Source organism: Aristolochia californica, unplaced genomic scaffold (assembly GCF_029961685.1).
Source record: "Aristolochia californica isolate CCGP_79_NKW_82.1479 unplaced genomic scaffold, dmAriCali1.0.hap1 SCAF_7, whole genome shotgun sequence".
In the NCBI taxonomy this organism is placed as follows: domain Eukaryota; kingdom Viridiplantae; phylum Streptophyta; class Magnoliopsida; order Piperales; family Aristolochiaceae; genus Aristolochia; species Aristolochia californica.
The window spans coordinates 32357185-32381243 of NW_027182268.1; the positions used below are offsets into that span (position 1 = coordinate 32357185).

Genomic DNA, 24059 nt, shown 5'->3' on the forward strand with positions numbered 1-24059 from the left:
ATCCGAGCTTATTCATCTCGTTTACTGTTGTCTATCCCGATATCCTGCTACTACCAGTTACCCGCTGTTTCCACTATTGCCTCTCCGAAATCGTCTCTGCCTCTATTGCCGCTGCTGATCTTCCACCCAACTACACCCGCCATGTCTTTTTTCCTCTGTATCAGAACCTGCTACGTCAGCTTTCTTTCCCTCACCCTCACCTCTGTACACAGACCCAACAGGCGCTGGGTCTTGAACAAATATCAAATGAACGATCTTTGCTTCAGAGAGAAGAAAACACTTGGCTGAAATGGTACACAACAATGAGCTTGCCAGGTGTTTGCAATCTGAAAACTCAGCCCAGCTAGCTAGAATTATTCTGTCTCGCTCTGCAACACACGTAGGACAGAAGAAATGAAACGGTGGTAGGCAGCTGGGCGAGCTCGGGAGTACGTGCATCGTACGCTGATTCTGGACCTGTTTATATTTCCTTATTCACGGAGGAGAATGAAAAGTGTAGCTCGGCATGCAATCACTTTCAGAAGTGATACATATGTATTCAAAAATGCGAAAACTGGGCATCCATGCAGTGCTTCTGAATTTTTCCTTTTTTACACTAAAATATGTTTCATGTAATTAATAAAATATTTTATTTATTTATTTATTTATTATATTTATTACTGTTAATATTATATTTAATTACTAATTTAAAAAGGATCATTGAGATATTGTTAAAATAAAAATTTGATCATGTATTTATACATTATAAAAGTAAACCCCCCACCACCCAAAGTTCTCTCTCTCTGCCAACCAGCAGGAACTATTCCTATAAAATACCTGTTGGAATTTGGCCCTTGTCTTTAATATTCACGTTGCTCCTTCTCTAGAAAGTCGATCTTTTAGAGCAATGGTTCTAATATGGTATCAGAGTAGGTTGGTCGTGTGTTCGAATCCCGCTGCCCCCAATATCTGTGTTGACAAATTTGGTCCCCCGCTAATGGGGGTGCCCGTGTTGTAGGCGTCCCACGTGCGGGGGAGTGTTGGAATTTGGCCCCTGTCTTTAATATTCACGTTGCTCCTTCTCTATAAGGTCGATCTTTTAGAGCAATGGTTCTAATAATACCTGCAGAGTAACATAAACTTCATGAATTGTGAGTCAGCAGATCCTTTGCAATCCCGAATGTCTCATGGATATCATCTCATCTAATCCTAGATCTTTCAAATTGGATCGGAAATCTTCACAAGCGTCGAAGCTTAAGCAGGCCGTCGTGGAGAAGCTCTTTGAGTTCCTTGGTAACGACTTTGCCGACATTCTTGTGGTAATCTTTCTGGATTCTCTGGCAAATGCTCTGCACTTTTATTTTTAACCTAACTCTCTCTCCCTCTCTCACTCTTCTTCATTTGTTTCTGATAGGAAGAATTTAGGAAGAGAAGAATAGAGGAAGAAGAGACGTTTCAGAATCAAAATCCATATATCCCTTCATTGAAATCATTTAGGCTTTATATAGTCATACAACTAACGAAAATACAACTCCTGCTGATCAACCCCCACTAACAAATAACTAAACAAACATGAACACCCACATACAGATAACTAAACAACTGCTAATGATCTTCGTGGTCTAGTGCATCTGACGTGACACATATCATTCCCGACCGCTTAAGGATCCTTGTGCTTAAGCTAGTTTATAAGCCACCATACCAACTTTCTCAATGACTTTGTATGGAACAAATAAACATTTGAGAATCCTCGTGGCGAGCTTCATGGAGGGTCTGGTTCTGGTTGATCATCCTCAACATCCTCGATGCCCATATGGAGTGAATCCTCGATCATAAATAATTACGGTCGTTCACAACGATGGCCTGAAACGAACTTCTCATCACAATAATAGCATAACCCCTTCTCTCAACGTTCTTGTGCCTCTTGGTTGGTTATTCGGCGAAAGGTTGTTGGTTGAGTATTGGAGCTTTAGTTTATGCGTTGGGTTGGTGGAGGTCCTAGCACACCAGCTATTGGGTTGGATGAGACCTTTGGCGTCGTAAGAGTTGGGAAAGTAGTTGGTGGTTTGGTCGCCTCTGCAGCTGGTTGCGTTCCTCGATTAACCAAGTCACTCCTATTGTATCTGCCAAGGTTCTAGGTTGTTTAATTTTAACGTCTATGCGAATGTCGTCTCGGAGTCCTGCAATAAAACAACCAAATAGGAATCTTTCAGGTAAGTTGTCCACTCAGTGGGAAAGCCTTTCAAAAGCTTCTTGATAAGTTGCTACGGTTGTGGTTTGTTTAAGGCAATTCAGAGCTTCGGACGGTTCCTCGTAGTCAGTTGAACCAAATCGAAGTTATACAACCTTGGTGAACTCATCCCATGTGAAGGGTCCGCGAAATTTCGTTAACCATCTGTGCCATTGCAGGGTGATGCCTTCTAAATGGAAGGAGGCTAGCTGAACTTGTAATTCTGGTGCACTGTTTTTGAATTTAAAGTATTGTTCTGCCTTGTAAATCCATCCGGTGGGGTCGTCTCAACTTTGGGAAGGACAACTTGAGGTGTTGATGGGAGTGGTCATTTATAGTGTTAGAACGAGAAGTATATTGATGTGAAGAGTCGTCACGTGCAAATGGGTTGGTGTCAGAAGGACTAGTGTTTTGGCTACGGAAGGCTCGAAGAGCTTGGAGCTCAGTTAACACCGCTTGTAAAGCTGCGTTCACCTCATCGAAACTTGACTCGTGTCATGCCAAGATTCCATTGACCTCGTTGTGGAATTTTGCATTTGTTTTTTCGTGAATGTCCATGGTCGGCTCCATTTTTACGAGTGAAAAACTAAAAATACTAGACTTGGGTAGGTAAGAATTGTCACATTTGAAGAGTAAGATGAATGGACAGCGGGGACAATTCAAACATAAACAAGCTGAGAAGAACCAAGGGCTTAATCAAGAAGAGAATGCAAGCTACATAAGACACTGGATTATTTCTGATAGAAAAGTGGAACTGACTAAGGAAGTTGACAACAGTAGGGAGAAAAATGAAAAAGTGCGAGAGGCGCGGCGGGTGGAAAGAAAAAACGTCGGCTTTGATTTTCGGAAAAAAAAACCACTTTTGGTTGATTCCGGACGAGTCTACCGCGACGACAATATCAGCAGCGTCCGAGATTTTTTTTTCCTAAAATCTCGATTCTGGTACCGTCGGTGGCAATGACGGCTTCGTTGACACAACTCGAGTTCCGACAGCGGCAACGGCAGCGGTGAGGAAAATCTATGGCTCTGATTTCTTCCCGAATAGAGATTTTTCGATTTTGATTTTCGGAATTTCTTCTCAGCGACAAAGGGAAGGTCTGCAGTGGCTCTGATTTTCGGAATTGCTTCCCGGCGACAAAGGAAGAAGGAAATTGGCAGAAGAGAGAAAAAAAAGGATTCACGGTAGAAAGAGCGACGGAGAGAGACGTAGAAACAGAGGAAGAGAAACTCGCGAAAAAATTGATTTTCTGGGCAGAGTTGAAGAGCACTGCGACAGAGAGAAACGTAGAGAGAGGAAGGTCTCCGGTGACAGAGGAAGAGGGACGCGGAATGGAATTTTTTCCAGGAAGGCGTAACCTTGCTCATACTGATAAGAAGCATTTAGGAAGAGAAGACTAGAGGTAGAAGAGATGTTTGAGAATCAAAATCAAAATATCCCTTCATTGAAATCATTTAGGCTTTATATAGCCATACAACTAACGAAAATACAACTGCTACTGATTAACCCCCACTAACAAATAACTAAACAAACATGAACACCCACGTACAGATAACTAAACAACTACTAATAGTCTTCGTGGTATGGTGCATGTGATGTGGCACATATCAGTTTCTCGTTGCTATCCTTTTCTTTGTGACCGTTTGCAATCGTTTCTTCTTTTGAGTTATTTTTCTCTTGAAGCAGCGGAAGTACCCTATTATTTGTATTGGGTGTGATGTGAACTTCAAATGTTGCACTCCTTTTTTTTCTGCTTCTTGGCAATTTCAGTGGTCGATCGAGTAATTGGTTTGCATTTTGTTTTTGTTACCTATTTCCATCTTTCAGAAGGATGATAACGTGTTGAAGTTTCAGCGACTTTATTCTGTATTTGGAAAAACAATGTGTGGTTGTAGATAGGGGTGGCTTCGAACCGAACCGGCTCTTGAACGGCTTGAGTTCGGCTCGGTGCCGGCTTAGTTCGATTTGTTATCTATCAAGCTCGAGCCGAATTCGAGTTCTGAAATCTGCTCATTTACCTTAACGATCCGAGCTCGACCGAAGTCAAGTTCAGTTCGTCGGTTCGCGAGCCAGCTCGAACTGAGTCGGGATCGGTATCAGGTCGGGAGCGGGGGAGCGGGAGCGAGAGTGAGAGCGAGGGGGGGAAATTTTTCCTCCCCTCGTCACCGCCAAGGCCCTCCCGTCGGCTATTGTTGCCGCCTCTACCACCGTCGATAGCTGCTCGTTGGCTGCCTCTGTGGCCGTCCGTTCGATTTCTTCCTCTCCTCGTCGTTGCCTCTGTTTTCGTCATCGCCGCTTCTGTTGCCGCCATCACAGCCATCATCCCCAACGACAGGTCCTCCCCGGTGTCGTAACCCCCTTCCCTCCGCGTCGTCTCGGCGGAAAACTTGAACCAGTAAGTTCAGGGGAGAAATAATCTCCCCCTCCCCCGCGCGAAGATGATTTCGCACGTGCGATTTAACACGTGCGAGATTATAAAGTAAAAAAAAAAAAACTTTTTACTTAAACTCTCCTTCCTCATAGCTCTTGAAAAAAATTAAAAATACATTTTATAAAAATAAGTTTCTATGAACTATTAGTGTCTCATGTTTTTTTAAACATTTTTCTATTTGAAAATTCTTATTAAAAATCATATAATTTTCTAAGTAAGATTTTCCTACCAAGATGGGGTAAAAAACTGTATAGAAAATTTTTGAATAAGTATTTAACAGTTGATGCTGTAATATTTTTAGCATTAAGAAATTTCCATTACAATTTTGTGTTTGACATTTTATTTGATTAAAAATTTATCGATAAGTATAATAATATATTAGATTGATTATTAATTTTTATTTATTTCCCTAGAAGAGGCAATAAAAGGTCCATTTAACTTTCCTAAGAAAATTTTAAAATATTTCTTGTAATTTTCTAATAAGTCACTAATAGTAATAGGATTTTATTTAAAGGTTTTTTTTAATATGTATCATAGAAAAAATATTGCTAGTTTTTCCTAGAATATAAATTTTCATCTAGGGGCACTAAGGATGCCAAAGTAAATTTATGGCAGATTCAAAAATTAAAAAACAAGCTAGACAACAATAGGAGTAAAAAAATACTAATATTGGTGCTTTTTAATCCATTATTGAAATTCAATCCTGAACCTCCCCTATCAATATTTTTTTTAAATGTATGCATAATTTTATATATAATTTATTCGAAGCCACTCCTACATGCGAGATCATAAACAAGGAAAAAAAAAACTCTTTGTCCCTTCCTCATGGCTCTTGAAGAAATTGAAAATATATTTTAGTAGAAATACATTTAAGGGATCTTGTAATTTACATATGCTTATCTTTCCACGTATATGCTGCTAATATGTGTTCGTAGAAATGTTACAGGTGGTGAAATGACTTGGTAATGTTGGTTGATGAGAAATCCTTTTTCGGTCTGTCATTTTCTTTTATTGTAATCTTAGTGTTTCTTGTTTTCTTGTTTCATACTTATGTTAGTGGCTTTTGCTTCAATTGGTACCTTAGTGCTGAAACTTATTGAAGCCTCACCACCTTTTTCAGCAATAAGTTAGTAAGATATGAAACTGTTAGTATCAAGCCCGAGGAGATACTTGGTTTTGGATAGGATCGTTGTGGATAGTATAAAGCACCTTTTTCCATCATCAAATAACCAATATGAATTATAGTAATTCACGGACTCAAGTTGCACAACAAGAACTTTAATACCAACTCCACATGGTGCTTTAAACTTAATAATCTCCCATTTGGAGACTAATCCATTATCAATATCTCCTCTGCAGCGGTAATAACTTCACAATCCTTAAAGAGAAGTCCAACTGAAGTTGAACACAACTTCAGTTTCTTGATCTTAACAACCTTTATCAACATATATGTCGGATTCTGACTTCTTTGAATCTTCTCAAGTGCAACGACTCCATCCTCCATAACCAATCTAATGAAGTAATAACGCACCTGTATATGCTTTGTCCTGCAATGATAAACAAGATTCTTTGCTAAATGAATAGCACTCTGACTGTCATAGTACAACACATTTTTCCTGTTGGAAGATAGGGCCCAAACCCACACGACCAAGGAAGGCCCACATATCCAAGTGTATTAGAAGATGGGCCCAAACCCATATGACCAAGGAAGACTTATGCATCCAAGAAAAATATAAGACGGGCTCAAGGCCCACAATTAAAAAAAAGGCCCATAGGCCCACATACAATGATGGCAGGATGGTAAATAAATAGTCATCTCATAGAGATGGCCTTGATGTAATTAGATTGAAGTTCTAGGGTTAAACCCTAACCCCTAAACCCTAAAGTCAGGGGTATTATTGTAATACATTAGTTTCATTAATCTATAAATAGACCTTCAGGGGGATGGTTAGGAACATCAAGTCCATAACCCATTCTTCCTCTGGTTTTCTCCCAATAGGTCTCTCTCCCTTTTTCTTCATGAGCAAAATCCATGGAGTCTTGAAAAATCAACACTTCCCATGTTTGAGACTTAATTCTTCCTAGGAAGACTTCAACCATACCATCTCTTTGCTAGCTTCAGTCACGACGACATATTCTGCCTCAGTGGTGGAAAGAGCAAATATTTTCTATAACTTAGAGACCCAACTAACTGTTGTGACACCCAATGTGTATACATATCTTGTGGTACTCTTCCTACCATCATTGACTCTAGCCATGTCTGCATCTACATAACCCTATAATCCCAAGTCTGACTTTCTGAAACATATGGCTGAGTCTGTAGTGCCTCTCAAATACCTGAGAATGCACTTCAGTGCTTCCCAATGTTGTTTACCTAGATTATTTATATATTTGCACACAACTCACATTGCATGAGTTATGTTTGGTCTAGTACACACCATGGCATACACGAGACTGCCAATAGCAGAAGCATAAGGCGCATTGGCCATGTTGGCTCGCTCTTGCTCTGTAGAAGGTGATTGCTCCTTAGATATCCTAAAGTGACGAACCAAAGGAGCACTCACTGCTTTTGCATCATTCATGTTGAATTTGTTTAACACCTTTTTCACATATTTTTCTTGTGATAGTTTCAAGACATCAGTATCTCTAGTATTCCTCATCCCCAGGATTTGTTTTGCAGCACCCAAATCCTTCATTGCAAATTTTTTCGACAACTCCCTTTTTAAATTATCTATTTCCTGTTTGCAAGCACCTACTATCAACATGTCATCAACATATAGATTTAGAATGATGTAGGAGTCATTAAGCTTCTTCACATAAAGGAAATGATCTGTCTGGCACCTCAAGAAACCATTACCACTCATAAAGGTGTCAAACTTCTTATACCATTGTCTTGGAGCTTGTTTAAGACAATACAGGCTCTATTGAAGTTTACACACTATTTTCTCATTTCCTTGTGTTTTGAAACCCTGTGGCTGCATCATGTAAATTTCTTCCTTCAAATAACCATGAAGAAAGGTTGTCTTTACATCAAACTTTTCTAAGTGCAAGTCTGCATTTGCCACTAGTCCAAGCACCATTCTAATAGTAGTCAATTTAACCATTTGCCTAGTACCGTTTGCTGCCATTTATTCTATAAGACCTTCTTTCCTTTTGGTAACACAGTCAATTGTCATGCCTGATTGGATAACAATGAATCTATCTTATCCAGCATGGCCAACTCCCACTTGGTTGATTGATCAACTTGCACGACATCCTCATAACTCTCTAGATCACCATTATTAGTCAACAAAATATAATTAAGTGCAGGAGAGTACCTCTATGGTGGTCTGCTAGTTCAAGCAGATCTCCTTAGTTTAGTCACATGAATGTTCTGATTTACTTCTAGGGATATGTTCTCCTGATCTTTTAGAGCAATATTCTCCATCTCAATAGTTGGAAGATCTCTCAATTGAATGACTTCAGACTTCTTGGCTTCATCACTTGTGCTCTCAAACTCTGTTCTCAACCTGTCTTTATACAAGGCACCTTCATTGAAGATCACATCCTTGCTTCTGATAACCTTACAACTTTGGCCATACCAGAAGTGATAACCAAACTCGGTACCACCATAGCTAATAAAGAAACATAATTTAGATTTGGCATCAAGTTTACTTTTAGTAGCATAATCAATGTGAATGTAAGAATCACAACCAAACACTTTCAAGAAAGAAAGGTTTACCTCTTTGCTGCGATAGACCTCTTCTAGTATTTTGCAATCCAATGGGGTTGAGGGGCCTTTGTTGATCAAATAGGCAACAATACTAATAGCCTCATACCAGAACATATTTGGCAATCCCGCATGTAATCTCATGCTCCTAGCACGCTCGTTCAAAGTTCTATTCATCCTCTCAATCACCATTCTGATGAGGTTTTCTAGGAATGGTCTTCTTCATTTTGATTCCATTATCAGCACACTACTACTTGAAATCATCATCTATGTATTCTGTGCCATTATTTGACTGTAGGCACTTCTCCTTCAAATCTGTCTCATTCTCAACCATTGTTCTCCATCTCTTGAAGGTATCAAAGACATTGGATATTTTTTTTAGGAAATAAACTCATACCTTTCTACTTACATTATCAATAAATATTACATAGTATTTGAAACAACGAAGGGTAGTAACAGATGAAGGCCCCAACACATCAGTAAACCAACCCCAATTTTGTTGTCTTTTGTTCCTTTTCAGCCATAGAAAAGCTAACCCTTTTATTCTTGCCAAAAATACAGCCTTCACACAAACTATTATTTACAATCTTCAACCCTGGTAGTTTCCCTTTGGACTGAAGCACTTTCATTTCCTTCTCACTCATGTGACCGAGCCTATAATGTGAAATTAGAATCAGTAACAACATTAGCAACTGCAACCATGTCTCTACAACAGGAAGTGATGTAAAGAGTTCCAATTTTAACTCCTTGTGCAACAACCATGGATCCCTTTGTGACTTTCTAGGAAACACCATTAAATGTTACATTATGACTTTCATCATCAAGTTGCCCTACTGAGATCAGATTACACATCAGTATTGGTACATGTCTCACCATGTGAATTTTCCACACTTTCCCGTTTGACATCCTCAAACTCATATTACTAATACTGACAATATCCAAAGGTTCTCCATCAGTCAGATACATCTTCCCATGATCTCCAGCAACATAATTCTCCGTGATCTCATGATGTACGATGGTGAGAAAAGTAGCTTCTGAATCTATCACCCAAGAGTCATCCTTGACTTCCCCCTACCATTGCTCTTGTTGGAATTCCTCTCGAAGTTCATACCCCTAGTATCGACACATAGGGAAGAAGTAGATGTCGACGATTCGTCGGAGTCCTTTCTACGAACTTCTTTCGCGAGAATGGTATCCCGAACATCATTAAAGAACAACTTCTCGTTGCCTACAGAGTTATTGACCGCAACCCTCATAGGCTCCCAACCATTTGGCAGAGACGCCAAAAGAATTAAAGCTCGAACCTCATCATCATATTTAATTTGAATGGATATTAATTGATTGACAATCGTGTCAAACTGATTCAAATGCGATGCAGCTGATCTATTTTTTATCATCTTTAAATTGAAGTGTTTTTTTAATGAGATGTACCTTAGTATTTGTGGAAGGCTGCTCATATATGTTGGACATAATCTTCATCATCCCGTTGTGGTTTTCTGCGATGCCACGTTTGAGCAGGATTCTTTGACAGTGTTAACCGGACTACTCTCAACACTTGTCTATCGAGGAGATTCCACTCATTATCTATCATACCTTCTGGTTTCATATCACAAAGTCTAGCGTGCAATTTTTTACTATACAGATAATCTTCGATTTGCATCCTTTAGAACTCAAAATCTGTACCATCAAACTTGTGGATCCCTAGTGTTGATGCTTCTCCACTAGCCATTGCTCTCAATCACAAACCAAAGCTCTGATACCACTTGTTAGGAGATAGACTCCCTAATTCCAAACTAACGAGAACAATAATAATAAATGTGAAATAAGGGAAATGCAAACACCAAATAAAGACCACAAGATTTATACAGGTTTGCCTCGAGGTGAGACTACGTCCTGTCTTTCATCGTTGTAGTAATCCACTATGAAAATTAAATAGTTTACAAGAGAAATTGCACACTTACAGGAGACTCTCTCTAACCTCTTAGACTGCAACTCGAGATGTTCCTCGGATTAAGATGATCATAAAACCCTAATAGCGGCGCACCTCAATTATAAAGAGAAAATTAGGGCAATCGCGACCAACTTAGCGGAGGGCATTAATTAGGCTCCACAACTTAATAGAAGGCCCAAATATCCAAGAGAGGTGGAAGATGGACTCAAGGCCCACAGGCCCACAAGATTTGGTATGATGGTAAATAAAGAGTCATCTCATAAAGATGACATTGACGTAATAAGTTTAACTTTTAGGAATATTATTGTAATCTTATAATCTTATCCATCAATAAATTGAGCCTCATGGGGAGGGTTAGGACACAAGTCCATAACTTTTTTCTTCCTCTTGTTTTATCCCAATATGTCGTATCTTCTTTTCTCCATGAGCTAAATCCATGGAGTCCTGAAAATTAGCATCCTCTTCCTCTCTCTCTCGATGTTCCCTCCATCGTCCTCTCTCTCGATCCTCTCTGCTTCCCAACCCTAATATCTCACGTCTCACCAAACCCTCTACCGTCTCTTCGAGCCGTCTCGTCATCTCCCTTTCCTTCTACAAATGATAAAAAGGGAAGATTGAATTTGGCGAAAAAACTTGATTATGAGATTGATCAATTAATAAATTCATAAATAAAAGATGCATGACAGGGAATGTTTCGATTGTTTGAAACAATATCTAGCAGTTATAATTCAACTCGAATACTTGAATACAAATTTATTTCTTTGATTATGCAAACCACTCGAAAAATAGAATTACACAACGGAGAAGGAGAAGAGAAAGAGGTCTGCAAGGTTTCAGAGACAAAACATTGGTAAAACTATGAAACAATAGCCAGAAGAAGGAGAAATTGAGAATCAACGAAAGCCCTCCCTTTGTTTTGAAGCAAAATATGTAGTTCGTGTGTGGAGAAGATTAACAATAGAGAAAGTTGAAGACAGAGAGCTTCAATTGGGAGCCTACGATAGAACATACCTACAGAAGAAACTCTAGGGTGAGAGTGTCTCGATCCTTGTCTTTAATGAGGATGTTGAGAAGTCTCCTCTCTCAAAGCTTGTCGAGAATCAACACCCTAGACACGACCAGTCCAATTGCCAAGACCAACATCATGTAGGACATTAGGCGCTAATTCTGGGACCTATTTATATTTCCTTATTCATGGAGGAGAATGACAAGTGTAGCTTGACATGCAATCACTTATAGAAGTGATGCATATGCATTCAAAAGTACAAAAACTAGGCATCCATGCAATCCTTCTCCTGAATTTTTCATCTTACAAATGTTTCTTTTTACACTAGAAATCTATTTTATGTTATTAATAAAATATCATATTTATTTATTAGTGTTAATACTATATTAAATTTCTAATTTAAGAGTGATAATTAATATATTGTTAAAGTAAGAATTTGATCAAGTATTTAGACATTATAAATAAACATTTTTGTTTGAGTATTCTATATTTTATAATTAATTTATTTTTTAATTTAATTTTAACTCGTAATTACTATATTAATTTAGACTAAACTATAGTCTATCTTATTTTATTAATAAAATACCCTACTTAATTATTTATTATATTAATATATTTTAATATTACATTAAAATACTTTGGGGGGAGGGGGGGATGTGTTGTCATCTTGAAGGATGAGATGATCTTCAACCGTATAATGCCCTTCAACACTTGAAGTCGTTAGTGGAGTGCAAATGAAGCTTCATCTCGATGCAGGGGATGAAGGGGTCTTCATCTCCACGGTTTAATTTCGATCATCTGGAAGAAGGCCTTGTTTGATCTTCTTTGAATTGAAGGACGGGTGACGCTCGCTTTTTCCTCTCTTTCTCCTCGCACCCCCGCCCCCCCTCGAGCGTCGTCATTTCTTAATTTTTTCTTCGTCTCTCCCGCACTCCCTCTCTCGTCTCCCTACGCCCCCGACGTCACTGCTGCCATAAAATCGATCTCGTCCTTCATCTCCGGCCACCGACTCAGTTCCCTCTCGTCTCCGACCTCGCCCTCTCTCTCGCACCCCCTCTCTCGTCTCCATGACTCCCTCTCTTCTCTCGGACTTGCTCTCTCTCGCTTCTCTCTCTCTATTCCCTCCCAACCTCCCTTTCTGTCTTCTCCCTTTCGGCCTCCCACTCCCTTCTCTCTGGCTAGTCTCCTTTCCCCTGAAAATACATTCCGATTTCGTTCGATTTCCCCATTTGCATTTCGATTTTCTTCGATTTTGGACATTTGGGCATCGATTGCTTAATATCTACTTCGATTAGGCATTGATTTCACCCTTCGGCTTCGGATTTCCCCAAATTTCAGAAGGTATGCCTAAACCCTAATTTTTTTCATTAAATTAGTGTTTTATTTGATTTAAATTTATTTACAGTGCGTAATTGGGGGTTATTTGTGCATTATTTTGGGATTTAGGGTTACGGTTTATAGTCTAAATTCTTGATTCATGTATGGATTATTTTTAGGGTTTGCTGCTCGGTATTTAAGCGTCCAATAATTAGGGTTTAGGGTTTATGGTTAAGGATTTAGGGTATTTTAGGGATTAAGGTTTTTAAGGTTTAGGGGGTTAAGGGTTTTTAAGGTTTTGGGAGTTTGTGTTTTTAAGCTATAAGGTTTTTGGGGTTTAGGGTTTAGGGCTTTGAATGTATTAAGTTCTAGAATTAGAGTTTAGTAGGTGATAGGGTTTAGGGTTTGATGGTTTAGGTTTTTTTTTATGGATAGGGTTTAGGGTTTAGGTTAAGGATTTAGGGTATTTTAGGGATTAGGGTTTTTAAGGTTTAGGGGGTTTTGTGTTTTTAAGCTCTAGGTTTTTTAGGTTTAGGGTATAGGGTTGAGGGTTTAGGGTTTAGGGTTTAGGGCTTTTAAGGTATTAAGTTCTGGAATTAGTGTTTAGGGTTTTTAATCCAATTCAAACAAGGTTGAGTCGCCTACACGGGCGTCCATTAGCAACCGAAACCCGACCCCCATCACTGACCAGGTACAGTTCATAGTGACTACGAAGTTATATGGGGCTCTACCAGGGGTCTTCGGTGAATTTGGACTTGATGTGTGTATTTTCATTGTTTAGTGCATATGCATTAGTGAAAATAATTTAATTAATTTTCAAATGTGTGAGAATGTTGTTGAGAATTTTTGAAGTGCTATGGAATGTTTTTGCCATGTGGTGAGGAAATTCGGGTATTATACATATCCACCACATGGTATTTTTTTATGGTTTGTGTTGGTATTTTTTTTTATGGTTGTGTTTCCGTGACGAGTAAAGGTTGTCTAATAAAGTTTTTTTCATGAGGACCGTCTCGGATTTAGGTTATACATGGCTGCAAGAAGACAACCAAGTGGTCGAACATATGGTATTTGGACATTCGATGATGATAGCAAAATGCTCGATCTCTTGGTCGAGCAGGTCAATCTAGGGAACAAGTTGCCTAACGGGGTGTGGAAGCATGAGGTATACATGGACTGTGTAAATAAGTTCAATGAAGACAGTCATGAAAAAAACTGTTGAGCAGGTGAAGAATCGAACAAGAGCATGGAAGAAAACATACCAAATGGTAACAAGCTGTATCAACACTAGTGGGTTTGGTTGGGATGCAACCACACAACGAGTTACTGCATGTAATTCTGTGTGGCTTGATTACATAAAGGTCAGTAAATCTGTATGCCTTGACTACATGATGTATTATAAAATATTTTTTATGTTTTCCACGTTAGAATAACTCTATTCCAAGACGTCTAAATGATGTTTTATTCTTGTAGGAGCATAAAGATGCTGAGAAGTACAGACGTAAAGGCTGCCCCCTGTAAGACAAAATAGCTGTGGTAGTGGGAAACACAATAGCGGTAGGGTCAGGAGCTGCAACCTTTGTTGATCAGGGCGATGAGGTGATCCGTGAATCGGAACATGTCCCGATGGATGAGCCAGAGGATGTTGATATAGTTAGGGATAATCCATCACCATTATTAAGCATAGATGAGTCTCTAGGTAATCAATCTTAAATAAGTAAACGGTCATCTTCAAGTCGTCGTAGAAAGAGAACCGAAATGCCCGATGATGATACTAGTAGAAGAATCTTTGATGCAATAGATCGAATTGCTAAGACATTTGATAATTTCATGATGAAAGACGATATTGTAAGAGATTGGGTCAAAGCCCTCAGGAAAATCCCGGACTTGCCTACAGAATTGAAGTTTCGCACTCTTTCATGGTTGGATACGCCAAGTAAGAAGGTCATGTTTACGGAGATGACAGTGGAAGAGCGGGTCGAGTGGCTTAAATTTTGTTTTGAAAACTAATTGTAATGCGTTATAAATACACTATTCTTTTGGAATATTGTTATGTATTAGGTATGATATTTGAATTATGACGTTGCAAGACTTATTAGTATGGTTTGTATTTAAATTTGATATGTTGTTGTGTTTATATATTGCATGGATGAATATGGTGCTTTGAGTTTGGATGTGGAATGTGGATGAATATAAGATGTGATTGAATGTAGGATGTGGAATGTGGATGAATGTAAGATGTGATTGAATGTAGGATGTGATTGAATGTAGGATGTGGGAATGTGGATGAATGTAGGATGTGAGAATGTGGATGAATGTAGGAGGTGATTGAATGTAAGATGTGGGAATGTGGATGAATGTAGGAGGTGATTGAATGTAGGATGTGGGAATGCGGATGAATGTAGGATGTGATTGAATGTAGGATGTGGGAATGCGGATGAATGTAGATGTGATTGCAAATAGGTTATGATTGAAGATTGATGTTTACTTGTGTATATGAATTTTAGGCGATTGAATTTGTGGATTTCCATGGATACTATGACAGACGAGGAAAAGGTTGCAACTATGGTTGCATTCACAACTTTGTTGATCGCCATGGAAAGATACTATCTGTACTATTGCAACAGACGTGTACCACGTTCTTGCGGGATGAATGGTCTATTGTATTTGCAAAAGGCACTAGACAAATCACTAGTTAAATTTCGGAAAGTTTACAGGATCAACCAACTGGTATTTCACAAATTGGCAGATATACTTACTAGTAAAGGGTTTTTATCAGCCACAAATAGGGTTGGCATCGAGCCGAGCCGAGCCTGAACCTGCTTATGTTCGAGTCGAGCTTGATTTAAATATTTCGAGCCGAGCTTCGAGCCGAGCCTCTTCTCGAGCCTACAATTTTTATCGAGCTCGAGCCCAACGAGTAACATACATTTTAAACTTTTCAAAAAATATATATCGAATAAAATGTTTATAAAATTATGCATACATTTTACATAAAATTGGGCATGACCTCTACATAAAATTGGGCATAACTTATGTATATAATATGTGTATAAGATTGGGCATAACCTCTACTTAAAATTGAGCATAATCTATATATATATTACTTGTATAAAATTCGGCGTGACCTCTACTTAAAATTGGGCATAACCTCTATATAATATGTGTATAAAATTGGGCATAACCTCTACTTCAAATTTGGCATAATCAATATACATAATACCTGCATAAACACTCCATAAAATTGTCTATACATTCCATAAACACTTCATGAAATTGTTTATACACTCCATAAAATAATCTAAACACTCCATACACTGCATAACATTATAAATAAACTCTATACAATAATCAAACACAACAAAATTAAATAAAATATCACTATCAATTTACAATCACCCAAATAAAAACTATAAATCCTTTAAATAAAATCCTATTACTATTACAGACTTACTAGAAAATTACAAGAAATATTTTAAATTTTTCTTAGGAAAGTTAAATGGACCTCTTATTGCCTTTTCTAAGGAAATAAATAAAAATTAATAATTAATCTAATATATTATTATACTTATTGATAAATTTTTAATCACATAAAATGTCAAACACAAAATTGCTATGAAAATTGCCTCATGCTCAAAGTATTATATCATCAACTGTCAAATACTTATTCAAAATTTTTTTATATGGTTTTCTAACCCATCTTGGCAAGAAAATCTTACTTAGAAAATTATATGATTTTTTAAAAAGAATTTATAATTAAAAAAATATTTTGAAAAAACATGAGGCACTAATGGTCCCTATATTTCTATTAAAAATGTCTTTTCAACATTTATTTAAAAAACCACTAATAGTCTCTAGAAACGTATTTCTACTAAAATATCTTTTCAATTTATTTAAGAGCCATGAGGAAGGGACAAAGAATTTTTTTTTCCTTGTTTATGATCTCGCACGTAGGGGTGGCTTTGAATTAATTATATATAAAATTATGCATACATTTTTAAAAAATATAATGATAGGGGAGGTTCAGGATTGAATTTCAATAATGGATTAAAATGCACCAATATTAATATTTTTTATTGCAATTGTTGTCTAGCTTGTTTTGTAATTTTTGAATCTGGCCATAATTATTAAGGCCTCCTTAGTGCCCCTAGATAAAAATTTATATTCTAGGAAAAACTAAAAATATTTTTCCTATGATACATATTCCCAAAAAAACCTTTAAATAAAATCTTATTACTATTAGTGACTTATTAGAAAATTACAGGAAATATTTTAAAATTTTCTTAGGAAAGTTAAATGGACCTTTTATTGTCTCTTCTAGGGAAATAAATAAAAATTAATAATCAATCTAATATATTATTATACTTATCGATAAATTTTTAATTAAATAAAATATCAAACACAAAATTGCAATAAAAATTGCTTCATGCTAAAAGTATTACAGTATCCACTGTTAAATATTTATTCAAAAATTTTCTATACAGTTTTCTACCCCATCTTGGTACGAAAAATCTTACTTAGAAAATTATATGATTTTTAATAAAAAATCCAATTAGAAAAATGTTTAAAAAAACATGAGACACTAATAGTTTATGGAAAATTATTTCTATAAAATTTATTTTTAATTTTTTCCAAAGGAAAAAGTTTTTTTTTTTTTTATTTTATGATCTCGCACATGCGAAATCGCACGTGCGATATCATCTTCTAGCGAGGGAGGGGGGCGATTATTTCTCCCCTACGTGCGATATCATCTTCTAGCGAGGGAGGGGGGCGATTATTTCTCCCCTATTTTGGTTTTCCGCTGAGATGATGCGGAGGGAAGGGGGTTACGGCGCCGGGGAGGACCTATCGTTGGGGATGACGGCCACGACGGAGTCGGCGGCGACAGAAGCAGCGGTGACGGAAATAGAGGCGACAGCGAGGAGAGGAAGAAATCAAACGGACAACCACAGAGGCGGCCGGCGAGCAGCTGCGACGGCTGTATAGACGCCGGCGAACAACTACGACGGCGGTAGAGGCGGCGACAACAACCGATGGGATGGGTCGGCGGTGATGAGGGGGGAGGAAAAAATCCCCCCCCCCCCCCCCCCCCCCCCCGCTCCCGCTCCCCCGCTCGCTCGCGATCCCGTTACCGATTCATATTGATCCGACTCACTTCAAGCCGGCTCGCGAGCCGACGAACCGAAACTAGCTTCGGTCGAGCTCAGCTTGTTAAGGTAAACGAGCCGATTTCGGTGCTCGAGCTCGGCTCGAGCTCGATAAATGACGAATCGAACCAAGCCGGTTCGAAGCCACCCCTTGCCACAAAGACCATCTCAGTTGAAGAACAACTTGCATATTTCCTCCTAACTGTTGTCAAGGACAAGTGTATAGTGTCATAGCAGAGATGTTTGATAGATCAAACTGGACCATAAGTAAGTAATTCAACAAGGTGTCGGATGCAATCCTCAAACTTCACTCTGATTACGTCAAACGACCTTCGGAACGCACACACTCGAAGATTTTTACCAATTCAATGTTATATCCCGACTTCAAGGTAACATCGCTTCCTATAACTAAATAATTTTAGATCAATATACAAAGTGAGTAAATATTAATTGAAAATGTATAATTAGGATTTTATTGGAGCTATTGATGGAACTCATATCAAAGCCAACATTCCACTTCAAGATCAACCAAGGTTTTGGAATAGAAAAGGTTATCTCTTACAAAAATGTCATGGCAGTATGTTCATTTGATATGCAATTCACTTATGTACTTGCTGGATAGGAGGGGTCAACAGTCGATTCCCATGTACTAAAGGACGTATTGACTCGTCGAGATAAAATCTTTGTACCTGAAGGTAAGTAATATATTTTTATGCAGTCATTTTTTATCTATTTTATCTTCAGTTATTTTATGTGGTATATAATTTCTATTATAGGAAAATATTATTTAGTCGATGCTAGTTATGCAAATCTTCTGGGATTTTTGGCTCCAGATCGAGGAACCCGATATCATCTACAAGAATTTGGAGATAATATTCCTAGAAATAAAAAAGAATTATTCAACCGAAGACATTCATCTTTACGGAATATTATTAAGCGAATTTTTGGTGCTTTAAAAGCTCGATTTCAAATGTTAAAAGGCACTCCTCCATTTTCTTTTAAGATCCAGGTGAAAATTGTACATGCTTGTTGCATATTGCACAATTATATACGTGCAGAAGATTATGATGATATATTTGAAGATGAAGATGATGATACGGGTGGCGAGCTCGGTGGAGGAGGCGATGCGGTCCAATTAGGTGCAATGGATGATACAGATAGCGACGATTGTGATGATCTTGAGGATGTGGGTAGCCAAGTAAAGAGCATTCAGAGGCAGAGTGCATTAGAATCCACAAGAGCCGCACAATTTAGAGATGCCATATCGACTTCCATGTGGAACGATAAATGATGGTTTACTTTTATTACTTTTGAACATGCGTCATTTATATGTACTAAACTTATAACTTGTTGATTTTAATATTAAAGGCATGAACTCGTTATTTGAATAACTTTTTTTAGGTTATTTTCAAAGTTGTATAATATTTATTTATTATTTTTTTCAATTTTATTACTATATTAAACTTCATATTTAAGTCTCTGGTAAATAAAATATAATAAAAGTATGCATTTGATTAATTAATTACATTTAATTTTGTCAAAGTATATTATTAATTAATACCATGCAAATCTATCTTATGTTATTAATATAATACTTTTTATTCATTAATCATAATTTTTTTCTTTACTCTATTGTATTAGTAATTTAATAGTGGTAATTACAATATTGTTAACTCAAACACTTGGTTTAATTAACTTATTTTTATAATTAATAAAATCAATAGTTTTAAATTTCTAAGATGAAGATAAAGTTGTTCTCACTAATACCCTATTTCAAAGATTTCAAAGATGAAGTTGTCGACACTAACACCCATTTCGAAGATGAAGATCATGTAGATGCATAAGATGAAGATGGAGATGAAGATGAAGATAAAGATCAAATTTTCATTTTGTTGACTAACCCCCCCAAATTATAAAGGTAACCTTGTTTAGGTTTTTCACTTTCGCTTACCCTATTCCTAAAAAATGCCTGCGGAGTAACATAAACTTCATGAGTTGTGAGTCGGCAGATCCTTTGCAATCCCGAATGTCCCCCTGTTGTTTCTCTGTGCCAACCAGCAGCAGCAACTATTCCTATAAAGTGCCTGCGGAGTAACATAAACTTCATGAATTGTGAGTCGGCAGATCCTTTGCAATCCCGAATGTCTCATGGATATCATCTCATCGAACCCTAGATCTTTCAAATTGGATCGGAAATCTTCACAAGCGTCGAAGCTTAAGCAGACCGTCGTGGAAAAGCTCATTGAGTTCCTTGGTAACGACTCTGGCAACGTTCTTGCGGTAATCTTTCTGCATTCTCCGGCAAATGCTCTGCACTTTTATTTTTGAACCTAACTCTCTCTCCCTCTCTCCCTCTTCATTTATTTCCCGTTGCCGTCCTTTTCTTTGTGACCGTTTGCAATGGTTTCTTCTTTCGAGTTATTTTTCTCTTGAAGCAGCGGGAGTAACCTGTTATTTGTATTGGGTGTGATGTGAACTTCAAATGGTGCACTCTTTTTTTTCCCGCTTCTTGGCAATTTCAGTGGTCGCTCGAGTAATTGGTTTGCATTTTGTTTTTGTTACCTGTTTCCATCCTTCAGAAGGATGATAACGTGTTGAACTTGGAGGTTTCAGCGACATTATTCTGTATTTGGAAAAACAAAGTGTGGTTGTAGACGTCTGCAAGCTGATGTGAAAGTCTGTTTTCTCATTTGTCTGTCGAAAATGTGGAGGCTATTAATCTCTGTTGTGATGAAAATTTCAGGGATCCTGTAATTTACATATTCTTGTCTTTCCTCGTATATGATGCTAATATGTGTTCGCAGAAATGTTATAGGTGGTGAAATGACTCGGTAATGTTGGTTGATGAGAAATCCTTTTTGGGTCTGTCATTTTCTTTTATTGTAATCTTAGTGTTTCTTGTTTTCTTGTTTCATACTTATGTTAGTGGCTTTTGCTTCAATTGGTACCTTTGTGCTGAAACTTATTGAAGCCTCACCACCTTTTTCAGCAATAAGTTAGTAAGATATGAGACTGTTAGTATCAAGCAGAAGGAGATACTTGGTTTTGGATAGGATCGTCGTGGATAGTATAAAGCACCTTTTTCCATCATCAAACTTGTGAACGATGTGCTTGTTACTTATTGGAATTCCCTTTCACTGTGACTTTGACACATGGGAGCATTCTCTACCACTTCTCTATATTCGGTGCATTTTTTAACAGAAGGCCACAAAATTAGATTAAAAAAAGTTTGGAAAGATGTTCGGATGGTTTTCTTCTGATTTATTGTATGTTCTTTTTCATTCACTTTTGCAAAGGAGGATTTCAATTCAATCCTCTTGGACTGACAGTTAATGGGGGGTTGAGGGCTAAGCAGTCAGGTATTAAAGGTGAAAATTAGTTTGATGGTCTAACTAGGGTAAATTATTATTATATCTGAAGGACCAGAACGTGCTGGAGTCACTTGTAATTATTTCAATCAGTGTTCTAGAGACATAAAAAGTTGTAGATGGTTCTGTTGCCTGCTATGCTGAAGTCCATGTATGCCTTTTCATAGTTGAACTACACTTCTTTCATATAAGGTTCACCTTTTATTTGGTTCGGAGTGTAAGTTTTATGAATTTATGCATTCTTTATTTTATTTTTTATTTATTTATGTTGTGTGTCCAACTCAAATTGTAAGTTATATGTCTTTTTAGAATTTCTTTAATTCAAAAAGCAGTAGATTGTCTCAGTTTATAAGGGTCAAATACAAGAGATGCAAGATGATTGAACAATAAGTGGTGTCTTTTTTTTGGCTGATCTGTGACAACTAGCTGTGGCATTCCCTGGATATGTTGGTATATATCTCTGAGTTTTTTATGCATGCACGGCTCTTCCAGTTATTTACTATTCATTTTATCTGCTATGTGACAGTATCATCCAATTCCTGTTAAGCTACGAACATGTTAATCTTGCGGGAGGAAGTTTTTCCTTTTTTAATCAGTTCTCACTGTTCCTATGGTGGAGCTTAATCGCTGAAAGAATAGAAATAATAACTAAATTTTGCTTTTCAGGAATATATCGTAGTGCTTGTTTGTAATGGAAAAAATCAGAATGAAGCAAGAGATGATCTGGAGGCGTTTCTTGGTTACCAGAGCGGAAAATTTGTGTCATGGTTTGATTTAACATTGTTGCTGTCTTTTCTATTCTTTGATGAGTGTTTGCCTTTTCCCAAATGGAAAATTTTCAAGATTATAGCTGATGTTAATCATCTCTATCTTTCTCTCTCCTTCTTTTCTTTCAGTTTGATTTTGTACACATTTAGGATTTTCTTGTATTGATTTTCTTTCCCTTTACATAGGCTCTGGGATCATCTCTTGAAAAGTGTCATTCACTCAGGCTCATCAAATCTTAAAAATGCATCTCTTAACAATTTTTATGGTGATAGAAAAGACAAGGATAAAAGATCCATAAGGTCAATGATTCACCTAAATCACTCCACTGGTGTCTCTGACAGTCACATGGTAATATTTCCTTTGTACTTTCTGAATTTGGTAGATATAATTGTTACACATAACATGGTTTTGCTTTCTTTCCCAAAAGAAAATAACATGTTTATGTTTTGCAGTCTAAAGATGATAAGAGACATAACCAAGCAGTCCTTTCCACTAAACAAATTTTCTCTGACACATTGGGGCTTGAGGAAGAATTTCAACGTTGGTGCCCTGACTCCTGTGTCCCAGTAGCTGACGCAAATGCCAAGGAAGGGAGACCAAAGCATAGAAGTTTAGTTTCTCAAAACAGCACTTATGATGGTAACAGTAGAGCCATCGGTAAAACATCATTCAATTCACAAGTCTCTTATAGAACTTCAGGTAGCATTGAGCAGAGCCTGCTATATGGAGATCGAAACAAGGTGATTGACAAAGCTAAACCTTTTGTCTTAGTTTGTAATGTTTATCTTAAATAGGCATCCAGCTTCTAACTTTAGGCATTGCATATCCTAGAGCAGATGGTCATCAGTGACAACTGCTTGTTATCTGACAGCCTCCATAATTCACCAAAGAGAAAACTAGTTCCTAGGAGTATGCAACCAGGTACAGGTAACTTGAGTCTTCTCATATTTGATTCAAAAGGTAGTACATGTGTAAGTTCCTCAATTTGTGGCACATCTGTTTCTACGTGTTCAAATTCATCTGCTCCTGGGTCGGCTTGCCTTTCTTGAAGTTACATGTAATGGATTACAATCATCTGTGTATGCAGAGAAACCACTTTCTGTGCTTCTTCCAGTTACAAGGGGTACTAGGCTGAGGCTTTCTTCAAGAGCTCCACATGATGTACCAGATCAATTTGTACGACCACGTGGAAGTGTTTGGGACAGGCTTGGAAAGCCAATTGAAAAGAATACTGTTATGACAGATGACAAGATATGTCTTGAAGAGCGTAATACAATGAAGAAGAAAAAGCAGCATCATGGAGGTGCTAGTAATCATGGATTCAAGAAGATTATTGTGCCTGATGATTGGCTTCAAAGCAGGTTCCTGACAGAATCTCCACTGCTTAATGACTCTTCTGGAAGGGCTACTAACGATCCTGGAATTTATAATATCACAAAGAATAGGCATTTCAGAGGCTCCAGAATACACAATAGCTTAGTAGTTGCATCTGAGAACCTTGTTGCAAATGCCAAAGATGAACAAACAGTGCTAGGCATTCAAATATCACCATATCAATGTCTCTCCTCTGTCAGGCCTCCTCCCTCTAGCCCAAAGAAAAGCTATTATACCAAGGGCACATTCTGATTCACACTTGCGATGGCAAAGGGAGTCGTCAACAAATGCCGATTCCTCCGAGCCTGGCAATGCAGGAAGTTTCCAACCTCAAAAGCCTGTGCAGAATGAAGTGGGCGACGAATCTACTGTGGAAGCCCCTGTAAATCCTTTCTTTTGCTCCAAATACACTTGATCCTGAAGATCCCAATATAAAGATGTGTAATATAGTCCAATGGTTAATGGAAGTCGATACTAGAACAAGAATGATTCGTTTAGTCACATCTTTCGTCACATGATTAAACTGCTCTTAAGTAATAAAGGTTAAGGAGTGTTGCGTTTAACGTCTAGCTACTAAACGTATCATCACCTCTCCAATCAATTCATATATGTGGTAATGCCACTATGGACCTTATTACGCACTGCCCCCATGCCTTCAGTTAGAGGAGATGGTAATATGTATTATCCACACGTTCCATTCACTGGTCCGCACTATCAGCTGTCTATGCCACCTAATATGCCTTATAGTAATTAACGGACTCAAGTTGCACAACAAGAACTTTAA

The 24059-nt window shown here is 37.7% G+C and overlaps 1 protein-coding gene across 2 annotated transcripts; it reads left to right on the forward strand.

The window, feature by feature from the left end:
* The first annotated feature begins 19798 nt into the window (after window positions 1–19798).
* Window positions 19799–23776, forward strand: LOC137936758 (uncharacterized). 2 transcript variants are annotated; one of them, XM_068781623.1, is made up of 6 exons: window positions 19799–20045; window positions 21800–21900; window positions 22087–22249; window positions 22354–22641; window positions 22738–22828; window positions 22989–23776. In XM_068781623.1, exons 1-6 carry the CDS (start codon window positions 19914–19916, stop codon window positions 23525–23527), a joined length of 1314 nt encoding a protein of 437 aa, XP_068637724.1. In that variant the 5' UTR covers window positions 19799–19913; the 3' UTR covers window positions 23528–23776. The 2 variants fall into 2 exon arrangements, with proteins under 2 accessions (XP_068637724.1, XP_068637725.1); XM_068781624.1 differs by having other exon boundaries at window positions 22738–22822.
* The last annotated feature ends 283 nt before the right edge of the window (window positions 23777–24059 follow it).

Excerpts from the sequence above, each read along its gene's own strand:
- LOC137936758 (XM_068781623.1), top strand. The coding sequence starts at position 19,914 with ATGGATATCATCTCATCGAACCCTAGATCTTTCAAATTGGATCGGAAA. Across the intron at positions 20,046-21,799 it reads ACTCTGGCAACGTTCTTGCG|GAATATATCGTAGTGCTTGT; the intron begins GTAATCTTTCTG and ends TTTGCTTTTCAG. Across the intron at positions 22,642-22,737 it reads TATATGGAGATCGAAACAAG|ATGGTCATCAGTGACAACTG; the intron begins GTGATTGACAAA and ends ATCCTAGAGCAG.